This window comes from Canis aureus, chromosome 27, assembly GCF_053574225.1.
Source record: "Canis aureus isolate CA01 chromosome 27, VMU_Caureus_v.1.0, whole genome shotgun sequence".
NCBI classification, from domain to species: Eukaryota; Metazoa; Chordata; class Mammalia; order Carnivora; family Canidae; genus Canis; species Canis aureus.
In genome coordinates, this window is record NC_135637.1 from 20,123,960 (window position 1) to 20,140,533 (window position 16,574).

The 16,574-nt window shown below is 55.8% G+C and overlaps 1 protein-coding gene across 2 annotated transcripts in view; it reads left to right on the top strand.

Annotated features, from left to right (window-relative positions):
- The first annotated feature begins 273 nt into the window (after positions 1-273).
- ACADS (acyl-CoA dehydrogenase short chain) overlaps positions 274-16,574 on the top strand; it is a 37,523-nt gene continuing 21,222 nt past the window's right edge. Inside the window, exons 1-10 of one of the 2 annotated variants that reach the window (XM_077875930.1) lie at positions 274-392; positions 1,869-2,032; positions 10,426-10,575; positions 10,835-10,946; positions 11,400-11,551; positions 11,814-11,984; positions 12,055-12,192; positions 12,356-12,451; positions 12,663-12,719; positions 12,842-13,723. In XM_077875930.1, coding sequence (XP_077732056.1) covers positions 347-392; positions 1,869-2,032; positions 10,426-10,575; positions 10,835-10,946; positions 11,400-11,551; positions 11,814-11,984; positions 12,055-12,192; positions 12,356-12,451; positions 12,663-12,719; positions 12,842-12,994 — 1,239 coding nt within the window. In that variant the 5' untranslated portion in view covers positions 274-346 and the 3' untranslated portion in view covers positions 12,995-13,723. Of the gene's footprint in view, positions 393-1,868; positions 2,033-10,425; positions 10,576-10,834; positions 10,947-11,399; positions 11,552-11,813; positions 11,985-12,054; positions 12,193-12,355; positions 12,452-12,662; positions 12,720-12,841; positions 13,724-16,574 lie in introns of those variants that run through there. The other variant, XM_077875931.1, reaches the window with a different exon arrangement.

Here is a 16,574-nt window from a genome sequence, read left to right on the forward strand (position 1 = left end):
CCGGGCGGGAGAGGTAGCCGCCGGTTGGTCCTAGGGAGCATTTTCGGCCGCAGGACTGGACTTCAGGCGAGACGGGCCACGGTCCGAGGGTTTGGAGAACCGACCGCGGAGACGCGGCGAACAGAGAGCGTAGCCCGCGCTCCCGGCAGGGGGGGGGCCGGGAGGAGCCCGCCCCGGGGCTAGAGGGCCTGAGGGCCGCCCAGGCCCCGCCCCGGCCCCGCCCCGGCCCCGCCCCGCCCGGGCCCCGCCCCTCCCCCGCCCCCGCCCCCGCCCCGCCCCCGGCCCGGAACCCGTGCGCTCACCGCGCGAGGTCGGCGAGGGGAAGCCCCGCGCCCTGTCCGCGTCCATGGCCGCCGCGCTGCTCGCTCGGGCCTGGGGCCCCAGCCGCCGAGGTGAGTGCGCTCCCGCTGCCGCACAGCGGGGCGGCGGCCCGGGCGGGCCAGCGGGCGCGAGTCCCGGCGGCCGGGCCCTCCCCTGCGGCGCCGGCGGGGGGCCGGCTGCACCCCCTCCGGGCACGCGCGCGGCCTTTGGCCCACTTGGGCCGCTGCTGGCGCGTGCGCGTCCCCGGGTCCCGCCCGGATCCCCGCCCTCGCTCAGCAGCCGCCTGCTGAGGACTTGGGGCGCCCCTCCTCCCGAGCCAGGCCTGGAGCTGCACCCGGACTCAGGGTCCGTGACCTTGGCGAGACGCTCGGCCGGCCGGCCTCATTTGGCCTGTGTGTAAAGTGGTCCCAGCGACGCGTCACTATCCTCACGGAGCCACCGGGAGGAGATCGCCGGAGTGGGCTGTGTGAAACACTCCGCCCGGCGCCTGTCAAATGGCGCTCAGTGAATGTCAGGGCTTGTGGATGATTTCGTATTGCACGTTTCCAGCTTACTTCTCTCCCACTGTAGCAGCAGTGACACATGTGGCCAGGGCTTCCTTTGCCTGCAGGACAGCAGTAGGGGGACCCCCACGGAGGGCTGTCTCTGCGAGGCCCTGTGCTGAGTGCGCAGTCAGCATCTCTTTAACCCTCGAACCCGGGATCCCTGGGTGGCGCAGCGGTTTGGCGCCTGCCTTTGGCCCAGGGCGCGATCCTGGAGACCCGGGATCGAATCCCACGTCAGGCTCCCGGTGCATGGAGCCTGCTTCTCCCTCTCTGCCTGTGTCTCTGCCTCCCTCTCTCTCTGTGTGACTATCATAAATAAATAAAAATTAAAAAAAAAAAAAAAAAAAACCCTCGAACCCTAAGGAGCTGAATACTGCTGGCCTCCACATTTTCTAGGAACGGAGGCTCAGTGAACTTAAGATCCTTGAACTTAAGATCCTTGGTCTTTTTTTTTTTTTTTTTTTTTTTTTTAATTTATTTTTTGGTCTTTTTTTTTTAATTTTTATTTATTTATGATAGTCACAGAGAGAGAGAGAGAGAGAGAGGCAGAGACACAGGCAGAGGGAGAAGCAGGCTCCATGCACCGGGAGCCCAATGTGGGATTCGATCCTGGGTCTCCAGGATCGGGCCCTAGGCCAAAGGCAGGAGCCAAACCGCTGCGCCACCCAGGGATCCCAAAACTGTGGTCTTAATATGGTGTCATACTGAAGATTGAGTGGGATAGTTGTGTGCAAAGTGCACAGCAAGTGGAGTAAGCATTCAGTTGGTGGGTTTCTAAACAGCAGTGCTATTGGCATTTTGGGCCAATAATTCTTTGTTGTGGAGTCTGTCCTGGACATTGTAGAGTGTTAGGCAGTATTCCTGGCCTCTATTCACTCCATAGCAACAACTGGAAATGTTTGGGATCATGCCTGGGGAAGGCCCACTCAGTCTGTTATGATGGTGATCATGCAGCAGGACCTTCTGCATTCGCCTTCCTCTAACACCTGTTCTTGCGGGCAGCTCTGCGTCCTCGGGACTGGCGTCAGTTCCATACTGTCTACCAGTCTGTGGAACTGCCTGAGACACACCAGATGCTGCGTCAGACATGCCGGGAATTTGCTGAAAAGGAGCTGGTTCCCATTGCAGCCCAGGTAGACAAGGAGCATCGCTTCCCGAAGGCCCAGGTGAGAGTTCCAACTTCAGCAGCCCCCGATAGTGGTCTGCCAGCTGCTCCTGGATATGCAGTGACAGTGATAGCCAGAGGTACTGAGATTCCAAACCAGGAACTCCCGGGCAGGTCCTGGAACCCAGAAAATGCTCTGGAGGTATCTTTCATCCAGCATGAGGCCTACCGTGCAGATTTAACTCCTAGAATAACAGTAACGGTGGTGGATGGGTGTCATGCTTCCTGCAGGCCAGACATTGTGCTAGTAGTTATAGTCAGTGCTTGCAGGATGCTTACCGTGTGCAAGGCCATCTGCATCTCACAGTAAACCTGGGAGGTGAGGGTACTAGAATTATAGACCCTTTTGTATAGTTGGTAAACTCACATTGACTAGGGGGAGTTAAATAATATGACCCAGGTCATGGAGCTAATGAGTTGCAGAGTGAGGGCTGGGGCCCAGCTCTTCTGCTGGACCCTGAGGTCCCAGTGAGTATGCTCTTTCTTTCTTGAGCCTTTGTGTTCATCTCTTGACATCAGCTGACATCTGTAATTTCATGGTTATTTATTTATTTATTTATAATAATAATTTTAAAAAGATTTTAATTATTTGAGGAAGGGAGTGTGAGAGTGTGAGTGCATGAGCAGAGGGGAGGGGCAGAGGAAGAGGGAGAAGCAGGCTCCCAGATGAGCAGGGATCCCCAATGAGGGGCTTGGTCCCAGAATTCCAGGATCATGACCCTAGCCAAAGGCCACGCTTAACTGACTGAGGCACCCAGGCACCCTGTAATTTCATGTTTAAGATGTTCCTGCTCTATCCTTGGGGCCTGGCAAGCCCTGTGGCACATGGTATAAATATCCAATAGATTATTTGTTCAGTAAAGAACTTGTGGAAGAGTAAACCTTTCTGGCTTTTTTTCCTAGCCTGTTTTTCATCCTAAGGAAGTCAAGCGTTCTGGTTGCCATTTCATATCTCCTGAGCTCTGGGGCTACTTTTCCAGCTTAGAAAATAGTGTGCTGTTCACAGCATCTTGGGTACTGTGCCTGGGCTGTGGCAATATGCAGGGAACTCAAGATGAAGTGGGTGAGTGGCGCTCTGGGCATGGAAATTTGTTGCGTGTTATTTGCCTTCAGGTGTTATTTGCCACTTGTCAGCCCTTCTAGCCCTAAGGACATCTTCACCTGCAAATCTGACCCCATTTTGCTTCTAGAATGCTTGCAAGATTTAGGTGAGGTAGTATATGTCAAATTCTGGAGCCTTGGGCAGCCCTGGTGGCTCAGCGGTTTAGCGCCACCTTCAGCCCAGGGCGTAATCCTGGAGTCCTGGGATCAAGTCCCACATGGGGCTCCCTGCATGGAGCCTGCTTCTCCCTCTGCCTATGTCTCTGCCTCTCTCTCTCTTTCTCTCTCTCTCTCTGTGTGTCTCTCATGAATAAATAAATAAGTAAAATCTTAAAAAAAAATTCTGGTGCCTCCTTGTCCTGGAGAAATGATAGTTATCAACACCGGTGTCATTTTTATTACAGTCAAGAAATTTGAGGCAGAGAGAGGTTAAGTGATTTTCCAGGAGTACTGATCTATGCACTAGAATTCATGTCCCAAGTCTGGCTGGCTCCAGATCCCTTCTCCCTCCGCCCTCCACGCAGTTGTTCTTGGAGCCCAGCTGGCAAGCAAGGAAGCCCTGTTCTGGTTGGGAATACTGCTGTTGAGGACCTAAACTACCCTTCTGCCCTGCGCACCCACACACACTGCTCTCAGGGACCTCATCTGGCACTCTCCCTTCAGCTTTCAGTACCATTCATGTAGATGTGAACAAACTCCTCTCTTTGAGGAGATAGGTTGGAAATAAGCAAAGGGCAGGAAGAGTTTAGAGGTGCTGCCCTCAGAACAGTTGTCCTGAGATGTGGCTGTGTGCTGGGGCTTCTCCTGCCCAAAGACAGACGGCATAATTTGCTTTTCCTGTTATTCCTATATTCCCTCAAAATCTTACTAATATGACAGACACAGATTTACTCTGGGCAAGACAGCTGGCAGTAGAAACAGACTTTTCCCCAAGCTCCTCTGAATTAGTCCTCCTGCTCTATAATCTCCTCCTGTGTTTCATGGGGCCAGGGGATTTGCAAGCCACCCCTCCGGAATCGTGGCAGATGAGGTATGGAGAGAGGAGGCCCATGGCCGTGGGGTGGCAGGAGGGCTGGCTCAGGAGGACTCGCCGAATTCAGGGCCGTAGCTCAGAGTCCCCATAGCATCTCTGTCTGGGGTTACGCTGGCAGGTGTTTTCACATCTGTGATGTCATTCAGTATCCCGAGTACTGCTTTTGTTTTTCCAACGGAGGCCCAGTCACTGAATTGCCCTTGGGGCTGTAGAGTTAGGGAGAATTTGTGCTGCATCTTCTGATCTTGCCACCATCCCACATGAACGGGACTCTTGTCTGGGTGGCTAATGGGGTACGGAGGTTAATCAAGGCTTGCTTCCCTTGAAGATTCCCAAGATTGAAGCCCGCTGGATCTGTGCGTCTATCCCTGGCTCTGTTACTCTGGATGGTGCTCCGTTTCCAGGTCTAGAAGGGAATCCAGGGCTTACATGGGCAGAGAGATCAGAGAAGTAGATGTACACATTATATGCAGGTTGTGAAATTCAAAATAATAGTATCAACTAATGTTTCCAAATAAAATGGTGATAAGAACAGGGATGACTCATTTGGGGATTACTGACTTCCAGTTGCTTATATGTCACATTTTCCACACAACACTCTGAGGTAGTTACTTAAATTCTTTTCAGTTTTTATTTTATTTTATTTTTTTTAAAGATTTATTTATTTATTCATTCAGAGAGAGCGTGATAGAGGCAGAGACACAGGCAGAGGGAGAAGCAGGCTCCATGCAGGAAGCCCGATGTGGGACTCGATCCTGGGTCTCCAGGATCACACCCCGGGCTGCAGGCGGCGCTAAACCGCTGCGCCACCGGAGCTGCCCTCTTTTCAGTTTTTAGATGAAGAATCTGAAGCCAGAGGTTAAGTTTCTTGCTTAACAGCCACACAGGTGGAGTGGGAGGGGCCAGGTAGACTCCTGAGCCCCAATCTGGCTTAGAGTGAGTGCTTAGTAATTTCTAATATTTTTTTCCTGAAGAATTTTTTGCCCACCCCCCAAAAAAGTGGGTTTATGGGGGAAGGTTCAAGGGGAGAAGAATTGAGGGAGGCAGGCCAAGAATTAGGTAGAAGGGCTAGTGCCAGTTTCTGTTCGCTTGGCTGGTTTGGGAACCTAAATTGAGCTTCAATTTTCCTGTATCCTAAACCAAAAAGAAAGGAGAGAGAAAGAAAGAAAAATTTACAATGTTCTTTTATTATAAAGGGAAATAAGATGTAAAATGGTGTTTCAACTGATTATGGACTCACCAGGCTTCCAGCACGTGGGGGCTGTATATTTATTGTCTAAAACAGTCCCCCGGCCAGCTGGCTCAGTTGGTAGAGCATGCGACTCTTGATCTCAGGGTCGTGAGTTCAAGCCGCACGTTGGGTGTGGAGCCTACTTTCAAAACAAAGCAAAAAACAGCCCCATTTCTTCTCCTTCACTCAGTGACTGTTTATTGAATAACTTTACCAGCCCAGGTTTGAGACCTGCTCTTCCTCATGTCCTCTCTCTGGTGATGCTGCTTTGCTGACCTAGTTAGCCACATAGAAACTTCTAGAACCAAAAAAAACAAACAAACAAACAAAAAAACAAACAAAAAAGAAACTTCTAGAACCATACCCCGTTTTCTTCTTCCTCTTATCCACTGAGTCTAGTTAATTCCTTTTTTAAAAAAATATTTTATTTATTTATTCATGAGAGACACAGAGAGAGGCAGAGGGAGAAGCAGGCTCCATGCAAGGAGCCTGACATGGGACTCGATCCCGGGTCTCCAAATTCACATCCTGGACTGAAGGCGGCACTAAACCACTGAGCCACCAGGGCTGCCCTAGTTAATTCCACCCTGGAAATGTGTCCTGAATGCCCCCTCCCACTTGTCCCAAGCAAGTTCGTCGATCTGTGTCCCAGGAGCATCCCTGTGTCCCAGGAGCATCCCGTTCACCACCTGTGTCGTGCTCAGCATGTCACTGCATGCCGTCAAGAATAGCTTCCTGTAAAAAAAAAAAAAAAAAAAAGAATAGCTTCCTGTTCACACCCGCACATCTCTGTCCACATGACACCTTGCTCTGAGGAGGTGCCCAACATTCAACAGATGGTTGCTGAATTGAATGGGATGGTGAGGTGACCCTGCATGTCCGGAGTGGCCCAGCATGTAGCACCCACCAGCCACCGGCGGACACCAGAGGAGGCAGCACACGGGGCTTCTTTCCCTTGAATAAGCAGCGATAACTCCAGCAAGTTAAGAGCTTTGATTCTTTCAAGGAAGTTAGTTTTGGTTCTGTTGAGCAAATGCAAACTCAGGGTAAATTTGATTCTGTGAAAATGTAAGCTCTCAAGGCACCCTGTGGTGTTGTTTCTGTATGAAATGCCTGCTAAACATTTCCCAGAGATGAAGGCTGCTGGTGCTGCAGGCTCACTGTGTCACAGCCAGGAAAGGGGGCTTGGGGGCTTACTTTTTCTCGCATTTTCTCTTGGGAGCTTGGAGACTGCTGGGCTGGGCCTCGTCGGTGATGGAGCCTCTTTCTGGGATGTGAGCCTGGGTTCCTGGCTCACAGACACAAGGGACCTCAAGTGGCCATGCGAGCAGCTCCAGGACGTTCCCCTGGAGCTGGGTCTGAAGCCCAAGTCTGTCTGCTGGAGCCAGCGGCCATCTGTGCTCTCAGAAACCATCTCTACCGCCAGACACACACGTTCTTTGTTTCCGCTTTCTTTCTTTCTTTCTTTATTTTTTTTAAGATTTTATTTATTCATGAGAGACACAGAGAGAGGCAGAGACATAGGCAGAGGGAGAAGCAGGCTCCCTGCGGGGAGCCTGATGCGGGGCTTGATCCCAGCACCCTGGGATCACAGCCTGAGTCAAAGGCAGACACTCAACCACTGAGCCACTCAGGTGCCCCTGTTTTTGCTACTTCGCATCTTGTCCCAGTTTCTTTCTCTTTTCAGTTGTCATTTCCCAGTGAGTCCATGCTGGCTCTCCCTCCCCCGCTGCCCGCATCTTTCCCCAGAGGACACTTTGGGCAAGCGTGTGTCACCACCAGCATTGCTTCTGCCTCTGTGTTTTTCCTGGAACGTTCCTGTGGGCTGGCTGTAGCATCTTGCCAGGGATCTGGTGACCTGTTTCTGAGTAGAAATGTTGGAAACAGCAAAGCCAGGCATCGCTGATGAAATTGGGTGAGCTGGATTGTGTAAGGCCCTGGTTTGGGCCAGGGGTAGGGGAGCTATTTTCAAAGGTGCTGGAGCTGGAGGCCTTTTAAGCAAACAGAGCAGGTAGCGGGGAGGATGGGACCTGGGTGAGACTTGAGGGGAGACTGGTCACGGCTGTCCTGAGAACTGGCAGGATAGCCCATGGGAGGAGGTGCCTGCTAGGGCAGAGCGCCTGGAGCCTTGGCTTCCTTGTGGCCCGAAGTGTCACCTCTCTGGGAGCTCCCCCACCTGCAGAAGGAAGGCAGGTCCCCCTCATTCTGCCCACAACCCCTCCCCCTCGGGAATTTGGGTTCCCTTTTTGTTTCTTGGGATGAAGTGGAGTCGAGGGGTGCTGGACTAATCTGTCCTTTATTCCAGGGCTGGATCTGTAGGGCTCTGGGATGAAGAGGAGGTTGGGTGGCGCTGGTAGCGTGGGGCAGTTGGCTGGTAGGCCAGAGAGAGCCTTCCGGCGAGGTACCTGCCGAGGCCTGCGTGTTTCCAGCACCTGGTAGAGTGTGGCCCTGGCTCCCGACCCAGCTCTGCACTCCCTAACCAAATGCCGGATCCCCCCGGCCTGGGTGTGTTGGTTGCTTTACAGTATGGGTCTGATGGTTTCTGTTTCTGTCTTAAGGTTGCGCTCGTACTGGCACAGGGCCCTGTGAATCCCCACATGGATTGAGATGCAGTGCAGTGTAGACTGCTCTCTTGCACCCTGGGTGCTTCCTGCCTGCTGCAGTGGTGCAGTAACTGAGCAGGCCTGGGTCCTCTGGCTGTAGGCGTATGGTCCCCACAGAATGTTTGTTTTTTTTAAGAGATTCTCAAAATGACACAGCTGGAGTACCTCTTAGTCTTTTTTTTCTTTTTAGAGAGGGAACATGGTGGTGGGGACGGGGATGGGTGGGGGTTGGGGGAATCCATGAATCCATGCCCAGCGCCGGGCCCAACACGGGGCCCGATCCCACGACCCTGAGATCATGACCCCCCCCCCCGAAATCAAGAATAGGATGCTCAGCCAACCAAGCCCCCCAGGTGCCCCATCTAAGTCCCTTTTATCACCATCTGTTGGTTTCTTTTTGCTATTGTGACAAACGACCACAGACTAGTGGCTTAAAATGACACCCAGTTACAATCCGACAGTTCCTAAAGGTTGGAAATCCACCTGGGTCCCACTGGGCTGAACTCAGTGCACTGGCAGCTCTGGAGAAGGGTGCGTGTCCTCGCCCTTCCAGCACCGGCTCCTGACCCCCTTCCAGCCCCCCTTTGGGTCACTTGGACCCCTGCTTCCATCGTCACCTCTCCTCTTGCCAGGACCCCGTGAATAATCCAGGGTGATCCCCATCTCCTGATCCTTAACTTAATCTCACCTGCAGTGGTCCCCATGTCTGCCTGGTGGCCGTGGAGTGCTGTCAGTGCCTATGGGTTCAGCAGTTTGTGCCACTCGGGTGGACAAGAAGTGTCTGCCCACCCCCACCCCTGCCTCCCCTGTGCTTTCTGGAGACGCTGAGGGGCATGAGGCCACCCCAGGTGCAGAGGCTTACAGGAGGGGTTCCCATGGGAACAGTTCAAGGCAGCATCAGGTGAGAATTTCCTAGAGGGGAAGGCACATCATTATGGAAGCGGCCCTCGTCCCAAGCTGTCCAGGTGACAGCTTGTCAGCCACCTCGGGACGGTGAGCGCATTCACCCATCGTCCCACTTGTGCCTGGTGCTGTGCTCAGCATCCTGGACATATTGTCTCCAAACTTCAATGGTTCTGTGACACGGCTGCTACTTGGGGAGGGAGTATAACACAATCTCAGAGGTAACATTCATTATAGAAAAATGAGAACATATCACAGACATTCTTACGTTTGCTTCTTTGAAGTCAAAATAGGGTAAGGACATGGGCACAGGAATCAGAATGACACGGGGGGGGACTCATGAAAGCCATGCTGCTCCTCCTCCCCTGCCCCCCCACCCCCACCCTCACCCTGGGCCCTCCATTTTATTTTATTTTATTTTATTTTATTTTATTTTATTTTATTTATTTTTTTTTAATTTATTTTAAAGATTTTATTTATTTATTCATGAGAAACACAGGAGAGAGAGAGAGAGGCAGAGACACAGGCAGAGGGAGAAGCAGGCTCCATGCAGGGAGGACATGGGAGCCTGACATGGGACTCGATCCCAGGTCTCCAGGATCACACCCTGGGCTGAAGGTGGCGCCAAACCGCTGAGCCACCCGGGCTGCCCTGGGCCCTCCATTTTTGTCACTTCCTTTTGAAGCCCAGTGTGGTCTGCATTGGTCCCCAGAAGGCAGGCTTATGGAGGAGACCCTGGAGCCACTACCGGGGTGCGGTTGGCCACAGTGCTCATGAGCGCTGGCCCCGAGCACATACTCCCCGTGTGTGAGCTCCGGAGAGCCTCAGGTGGGGTTGGGCCCACAGTAGGCACTTGGTGGATGACCATTACTGTCATTGTGGTTCCAAAGCAGAAACTCCAAGCTCTTAGCCTTCAGGCAGCGGGAATAACGCAGTGAGCAAAAACCAGCTCCCCCCTTTGTGGTCAAGGAGCAGGACCCCAACCCAAATTGGCAGAATAATAGGTGTGAACTTCAGCTGCATGAGCCCTGCGTTAGAGAGCATGTGGTTTGAGGACAGAGATAGCAGCTGCAAGAAGTGAGGCTTGCACTGGGATTTGAAGGGCATTAGTGACCGGAAACAGCATGTGCAAAGGCCCGGTGGTGGGGAGGCAGGGGTATGTGCTAGAGCTGAGAGGTGAGTATGGCACTGTGCTGACCTTACCTTGGGAAGCCCCCAAAGGGGAGCTTTCCTGTGCCTTCTGCGTGCTCACTGGTTCTGGCTGAGGACACACAGGTGAGCCAGTGGGGATGTGGGGGCAAGAACAGCTTGAGTGCACAGTGCTATCATGCAGACCTCAGCTCAGGCTGGGTCTTCGGCTTAACCAAAGGAGCGGTGGATCAGGGATCGTGGGGAGGGGGAGGGGGCCACATGGCCTGAGTTTCTGCAGGCGCCGGCTCAGGAGCAGGACGGAGGGTTTGGAATCGGGGGAGGTGAGCACTGGCCCCCAACTGCCCTTGCCGTGACTTCCTTCCTTCGGCCAGGTGAAGAAGATGGGTGAGCTTGGGCTTTTGGCCATGGATGTGCCTGAGGAGTTCAGCGGCGCCGGCCTGGATTACCTGGCCTACGCCATTGCCATGGAGGAGATCAGCCGGGGCTGCGCCTCAACAGGAGTCATCATGAGTGTCAACAACGTGAGTCCCCCCTCCTGGGCCCCTGGGACACACAGGTGGGAGGGAGGCTCCCTGTGGGCAGGTGAGCACTCTGGCTGTGTCTTCCCGGCATCCTGGGCACAGCCACACTTTGGCCCCCAACCCCCGACCAGCTCTGGGCTCGGTCCTTTCAGGTGGGGCCCTGGGGAGAACAGGTCTTGGAGTGGGGTCCCCAGGCAGTCAGGTGAACCTGGACTTGAAGGCCTCTGACCACCTTCCCCTGCTGCCCCCACCCCTATAGTCCCTCTACTTGGGGCCTATCCTGAAGTTCGGCTCCAAGGAGCAGAAGCAACAGTGGATCACCCCTTTTACCAGTGGCGACAAAATTGGCTGCTTTGCACTCAGTGAACCAGGTACCAGGGTGGGACAGTGAGTGGTTGGCCCCCGTCCCCTTGCCTGGAATCAGGGTGATAGACACAAGTCGGACCTGGGTTGCCCCTGGGGCAGAGGCAGGAGCGGGGCCATGAGAGGGAAGGGCACAGGCCTTCGGTGCAGGCAGTGGGGCTGAGCTCTGGCTGCGTGGAATCGGCCTATGAGGACACAGTCGCCCCAGCTGGGCCAGGAGGGATGCCTGGCTCTGGGGTTCCTTCAGTGTGCAGATGCCCTGCTGTGCCCCCTCCCCCACGTTCACGCCCTTGGGCTCCTTTCCACAGCTCTGGGGGCTGGTGTGGCTTTCTCCTGGGAGCCAGCACTGGGATTCTTTGGAGGCCAGGTCAGGGATCTTCCTCCTGGAGCTGGGGCGAGGCCAGGTCCCCTTGGAGGGGGGTTGCGGAGGGCAGTGGATCCTGAATCTGTGTGTGGGGCAGGGAACGGCAGCGACGCGGGAGCCGCCTCCACCACCGCCCAAGCAGATGGTGACGCGTGGATCCTGAACGGCACCAAGGCCTGGATCACCAATTCCTGGGAGGCTTCTGCCGCCGTGGTCTTTGCCAGCACGGACAGGTCCTTGCAGAACAAGGTGGGGACCCCGGGGAGGGGGCTGGTGGGACCTCTGGGCGGGGCTGCTCCTGCTGTCCCGCACCTTGGGGCCGCCCCTTCCCCTCCCGCCCGCGGTGCCTGAGCGGGAGTCCGCGCCTTCCCCCGAGGGGCCAGCAGAGGGCGCCCCGGGGCGAGGTCCGAGAGAGGAGCGTTTAGGGGCTGGTTTGAGCCTGGGGCGCTGGAGTAGGGGGTGTGGCGGAGGCCGGTCTCAGAACCTCATTGCCTGCCTCTGGGCATTTCAGGGCATCAGTGCCTTCCTGGTCCCCATGCCGACATCTGGGCTCACGCTGGGGAAGAAGGAAGACAAGCTGGGTATCCGGGCCTCATCCACAGCCAACCTCATCTTTGAGGACTGTCGCATCCCCAAGGACAGCCTGCTGGGGGAGCCGGGCATGGGCTTCAAGATCGCCATGGTGAGCCTGGCAGCGGGGCCCGGACCATGGGGCCACGCTGGCCAGCCACTGACCAGGGCCTTCCCCACAGCAAACCCTGGACATGGGGCGCATTGGCATTGCCGCACAGGCCCTGGGCATCGCCCAGGCCGCTCTTGATTGTGCTGTCAACTACGCCGAGAATCGCAGGGCCTTTGGGGCGCCCCTCACCAAGCTCCAGAGCATCCAGGTAAGGAGCGGAGCCTAGCCGGGATGCTGGAGGGAGGGCAGCTTGGCTTTTCTTTCCGGCTCCAGGTGAGCTTTAACCGGCTCCCACGCTCTGCTCCTCCTGCCTCCTGTCCTCGGAGGGAGGGGCAGCCACTGACTGCCACGGTGGGGCTGGCTTGTTGCAGTTCAAGTTGGCGGACATGGCCCTGGCGCTGGAGAGTGCCCGGCTGCTGACCTGGCGTGCAGCCATGCTGAAGGATAAGAAGCAGCCTTTCACCAAGGTGCCTGTGGGGAAGGGGTCTCCCTAGGGCATGTAGGCATGGCCCACAGCCTTGGTGCGCCGAGGGACACGTCTGGGTGGGCTTCCAGTTCCTTGGGCCTGTGGGGTTATTACTGCAGGGGGAGGCTCCCCAGGCCCACCCCTGCTGAGGGCCATGTGCTGGGGTCTCCTCCCCAGAGTAAAGTTTCTGACCCCACCGCCCCCATGTTTAGGAAGCAGCAATGGCCAAGCTGGCTGCGTCAGAAGCTGCAACTGCCATCAGCCACCAGGTGAGTGTCTCCAGCGCAGGAAGGGGTGCCTGGGCGACGAGCCCCCTACCCCTGGTCCCTCAGTGTGGCCGGTCCCGCCCCTGACGCAGCTTTTCCCTCCCGCCGCCTGCTTTCCCTGGTAGGCCATCCAGATCCTGGGTGGCATGGGTTACGTGACAGAGATGCCGGCCGAGCGGCACTATCGCGATGCGCGCATCACCGAGATTTATGAAGGCACCAGTGAGATCCAGAGGCTGGTGATTGCGGGGCACCTGCTCAAGAGTTACCGGAACTGAGTCCCGAGGAAGGGCTAAGGAGCACCGCACATGGGGGCCAGGCTGGCCTGAGGACAGTGGGAAACGGGGGCAGGAGCCAGGAGGCCTTCACCCTGACGCTCAGGAATGCTGCGGGGTGCCCAGCTGGGGGGCCTGTGCCTCTTCTTGCCAGGACCGCCCAGGGCCCAGCCCTCTGGTGTGGACTCTTCTGCTGCCCTCACCTCCACGCACCCCAGACCAGACTGCCCAGGCTAAGCCTGAGAGAAAGGAAAGGTGAGGGAAGGAGACCTACTCGGATGATCCCTATCTTCAGCTCCGTTTTTAGACGCTGCTTCCTCTTCACACCTGTGCCTTCTTTTCTTCATCAGAGTGGACCTGGCCTCCTGGAGGCGGGGCCTTGGGAAGGGCTGAATTACCACCTTGGGACCCCCCCCTTTCCTTGCTCAGCGGGAGACCCAGGTGGGGAGACTCAGGTGGGACAGGCTCTTGGCAGCATCTGCTCTTCCCTGAGGTCAGGGGTCAGGAGGAGGAATGGGGTGGGTGTCGAAATGCCAGGGCCCAGAGTAGCAGAGGTTGTGTTTCCTCTGGCTCCCAGGGTTGCCTTGGGAAAGCTGTGTGCCTGGCTCATCGTGAAGCACCTGGAACCCCATAAGCCTGTTCTTTATAACTTATAAATGAGCGGGAAGGGGTTTGAATCCTCCTTCAGGACAATCAGTTGTGGAAATAGTAATAAAGCGTACCTGTGCCTGGGTGGTCTGTCCTTGCCTGAGCGCTGCTGGGAAGGGGAGATGGTCCGTCTGCTAGTGAGCTCTCGGACAGCTGCCATCTCTGAGTGTGTGTGTGTGCATGCGTGTGTGTAAGGCTGACTGCAGGGGCATTCATCTGCCAGGGAGAGCTCCAGCACGAGGCAGGGTTGACCTGCTTCAGGAAAGTACCACCTGGGTCCCTGGGCTGGCTGAGGGTCTGGGACAGCGATGCTGCGCAGGGAGGGCAGGTCTGGGCCTCTAGGCCAGAGGGCCTTGTCCCGCGGACTGTGCACGGTGGGTCCAGGCCCTGAGTAGGAGGAAGGGAGGGTGCTGCACAGGTGGGGAGGGGACAGGGTGGGGGGACAGGGACACTCAAGGGACAGGCCTGAAAGCCCGGCTGTGGACATGGGGCACCGCAGCATCCTCTGCGTGCTACCTGGCTGCTCCCAGCGGCCGCAGAACCTGCTGGGGACGGGGGTCTGGTGCCCCTGGAGCCGGAGCCCAGCTTTTAACGACTGCCACTCCGTGCGCTGGGGCAGCGGGAAGAGAAACGGAGCAGAGGTTTCTTCAGGGGAGCCCGGGTCAGCCCTCCCGGAGTGGGGAGGCGTGGGGACGCGAAGGGACCCATTTGGAGCTCCCATCACGGGGTGGCCGACCTGGAGCCGCGCGCCTAGCATGGGGTCCTGCCTCGGACCCCTTGACCCGGCTCCGCGTCCCCCCCCAGGGGCTCGCCGGTGCGTGGAGGCGTGGAGGTGGGGTCTCCCAGCGCGGCGGGGTGGCGCCCACAGGCCGCGGGGCCGGCGCCAGGTGCAGCGTCCCGCCAGCAGGTTGCACCCGCGGCCGCAGGCGGCTGCTCCCCGCGCTCCCCAGCCCCGGGGGCAGGCGGACGTCCGGGGGTTGTGTGCCCCGCCCTGCTCCCAGCGCACCCTCTGCGGGGTCCCGGACCCGCCGCTGTGGCGTCCCTGGGCTCGGGTGCAAGCGGGAGGTGCGGGGCGCGGGGTGGGATTCGGAGCTTCACCCCAGTTTGACCTCTGCACCTGGGAGGCGGAGGAGTCTGCCCCCGCCCAAGTTACTGACCCTGCGAGCAGCCATCGGAGGGTGGGGTGTTCAGGTGGCTCGGTGACCCTGTCAGCCACGGAGCACCGGCGCCCTGGCCCAGCAGAGAAGCGGGGACGGCAAGTGGTCCATGCGGTCTGGGCCCTTAGCCTAGCGTGCGGGGGTGGGGGGAGGCTGGGCTCAGAGCTGGGCTTCCAGTGCGCCGCCCTGCCGGGCTCACGTCTTCTTTACCTATCTGTTGACGGACACCTGGGCTCTTCCCACAAGTTTGGCTGTTGTGGGCATTGCTACTATAAACACTGGGGTGCAGGTGCCCCTTCAGATCACTGCATTTTATTTTATTTTTATTTATTTATTTTTAAGATTTTATTTATTTGTTCATGAGAAACACAGAGATGTGTGAGAGAGAGGCGGAGACACAGGCAGAGGGAGAAGCGGGCTCCATGCCGGGAGCCCGATGTGGGATTCGATCCTGGGACTCCAGGATCACGCCCTGGGCCGAAGGTAGGGGCTAAACCGCTGAGCCACCCAGAGATCCCCCAGATCACTGTATTTTATATTTGGGGTAAATACCCAGTAGCGTAATTGCTGGGTCATAGGGTAGCTCTATTTTCAACTTTTTGAGGAAACTCCACACTTTTCCAGAGCGGCTGCATTCCCACCAACAGCGTAAGAGGGTTCCCCTTTCTCCACATCCTCACCGACATCTGTCATTCCCTGTGTGGTTAATTTTCCCCATTCTCACTGGTGTGAGGTGGTATCTCTTTCTTTCTTTCTTTCTTTTTTTTAAAGATTTTATTTATTTTATTCATGAGAGACACAGAGAGAGAGAGAGAGAGAGAGGCAGAGGGAGAAGCAGGCTCCACACTGGGAGCCTGATGTGGGACTCGATCCCGGGTCTCCAGGATCACACCCTGGGTGAAAGGCGGCGCTAAACCGCTGAGCCACCTGGGCTGCCCGTGAGGTGGTATCTCATTGTGGTTTTGATTTGTGTTTCCGGGATCCCTGGGTGGCGCAGCGGTTTGGCGCCTGCCTTTGGCCCAGGGCACGATCCTGTGAGACCCGGGATCGAATCCCACGTCGGGCTCCCGGTGCATGGAGCCTGCTTCTCCCTCTGCCTGTGTCTCTGCCTCTCTCTCTCTCTCTCTCTCTCTCTGTGACTATCATAAATAAATAAAAAATTAAAAAAAAAAGTTGATTTGTGTTTCCCTGATGCCGAGTGATGTGGAGCATTTTTTCATGTGTCTGTTGGCCATGTGTATGTCTTCTCTGGAGAAATGTCTGTGTCTTCTGCCCATTTCTTGATTGGATTATTCGTTTTGGGTGTTGAGTTTGATACAGTCGATACAGTCTTTATAGATTTGGGTACTAGCCCTTTATCTGATAAGATGTTTGCAGATATCTTCTCCCATTGTGTCTGCTGTCTTTTGGTTTTGTCGACTGTTACCTTTGCTGTGCAGAAGCTTTTTATCTTGAAGTCCCAATGGTTCATTTTTGCTCTTGTTTCCCTTGCCTTTGGAGATGTGTCTTCCTTTGGAGGAAGTTGCTGTGGCCGAGGTGATAAAGATTGCTGCCTGTGTTCTCCTGTAGGATTTTGATAGATTCCTGTCTCACATTTAGGTCTTTCATCCATTTTGAGTTTATCTTTGTGTGTGGAATAAGAGAATGGTCCAGTTTCCTTCTTCTGCATGTGGATGTCCAACTTCCCCAGCACCATTTGCTGAAGAGACTGTCTCTTTTCTGTTGGATATTCTTTCTGCTTTTTCAAAGATTAGTCGACCATAGTGGTGGTGTGTTTT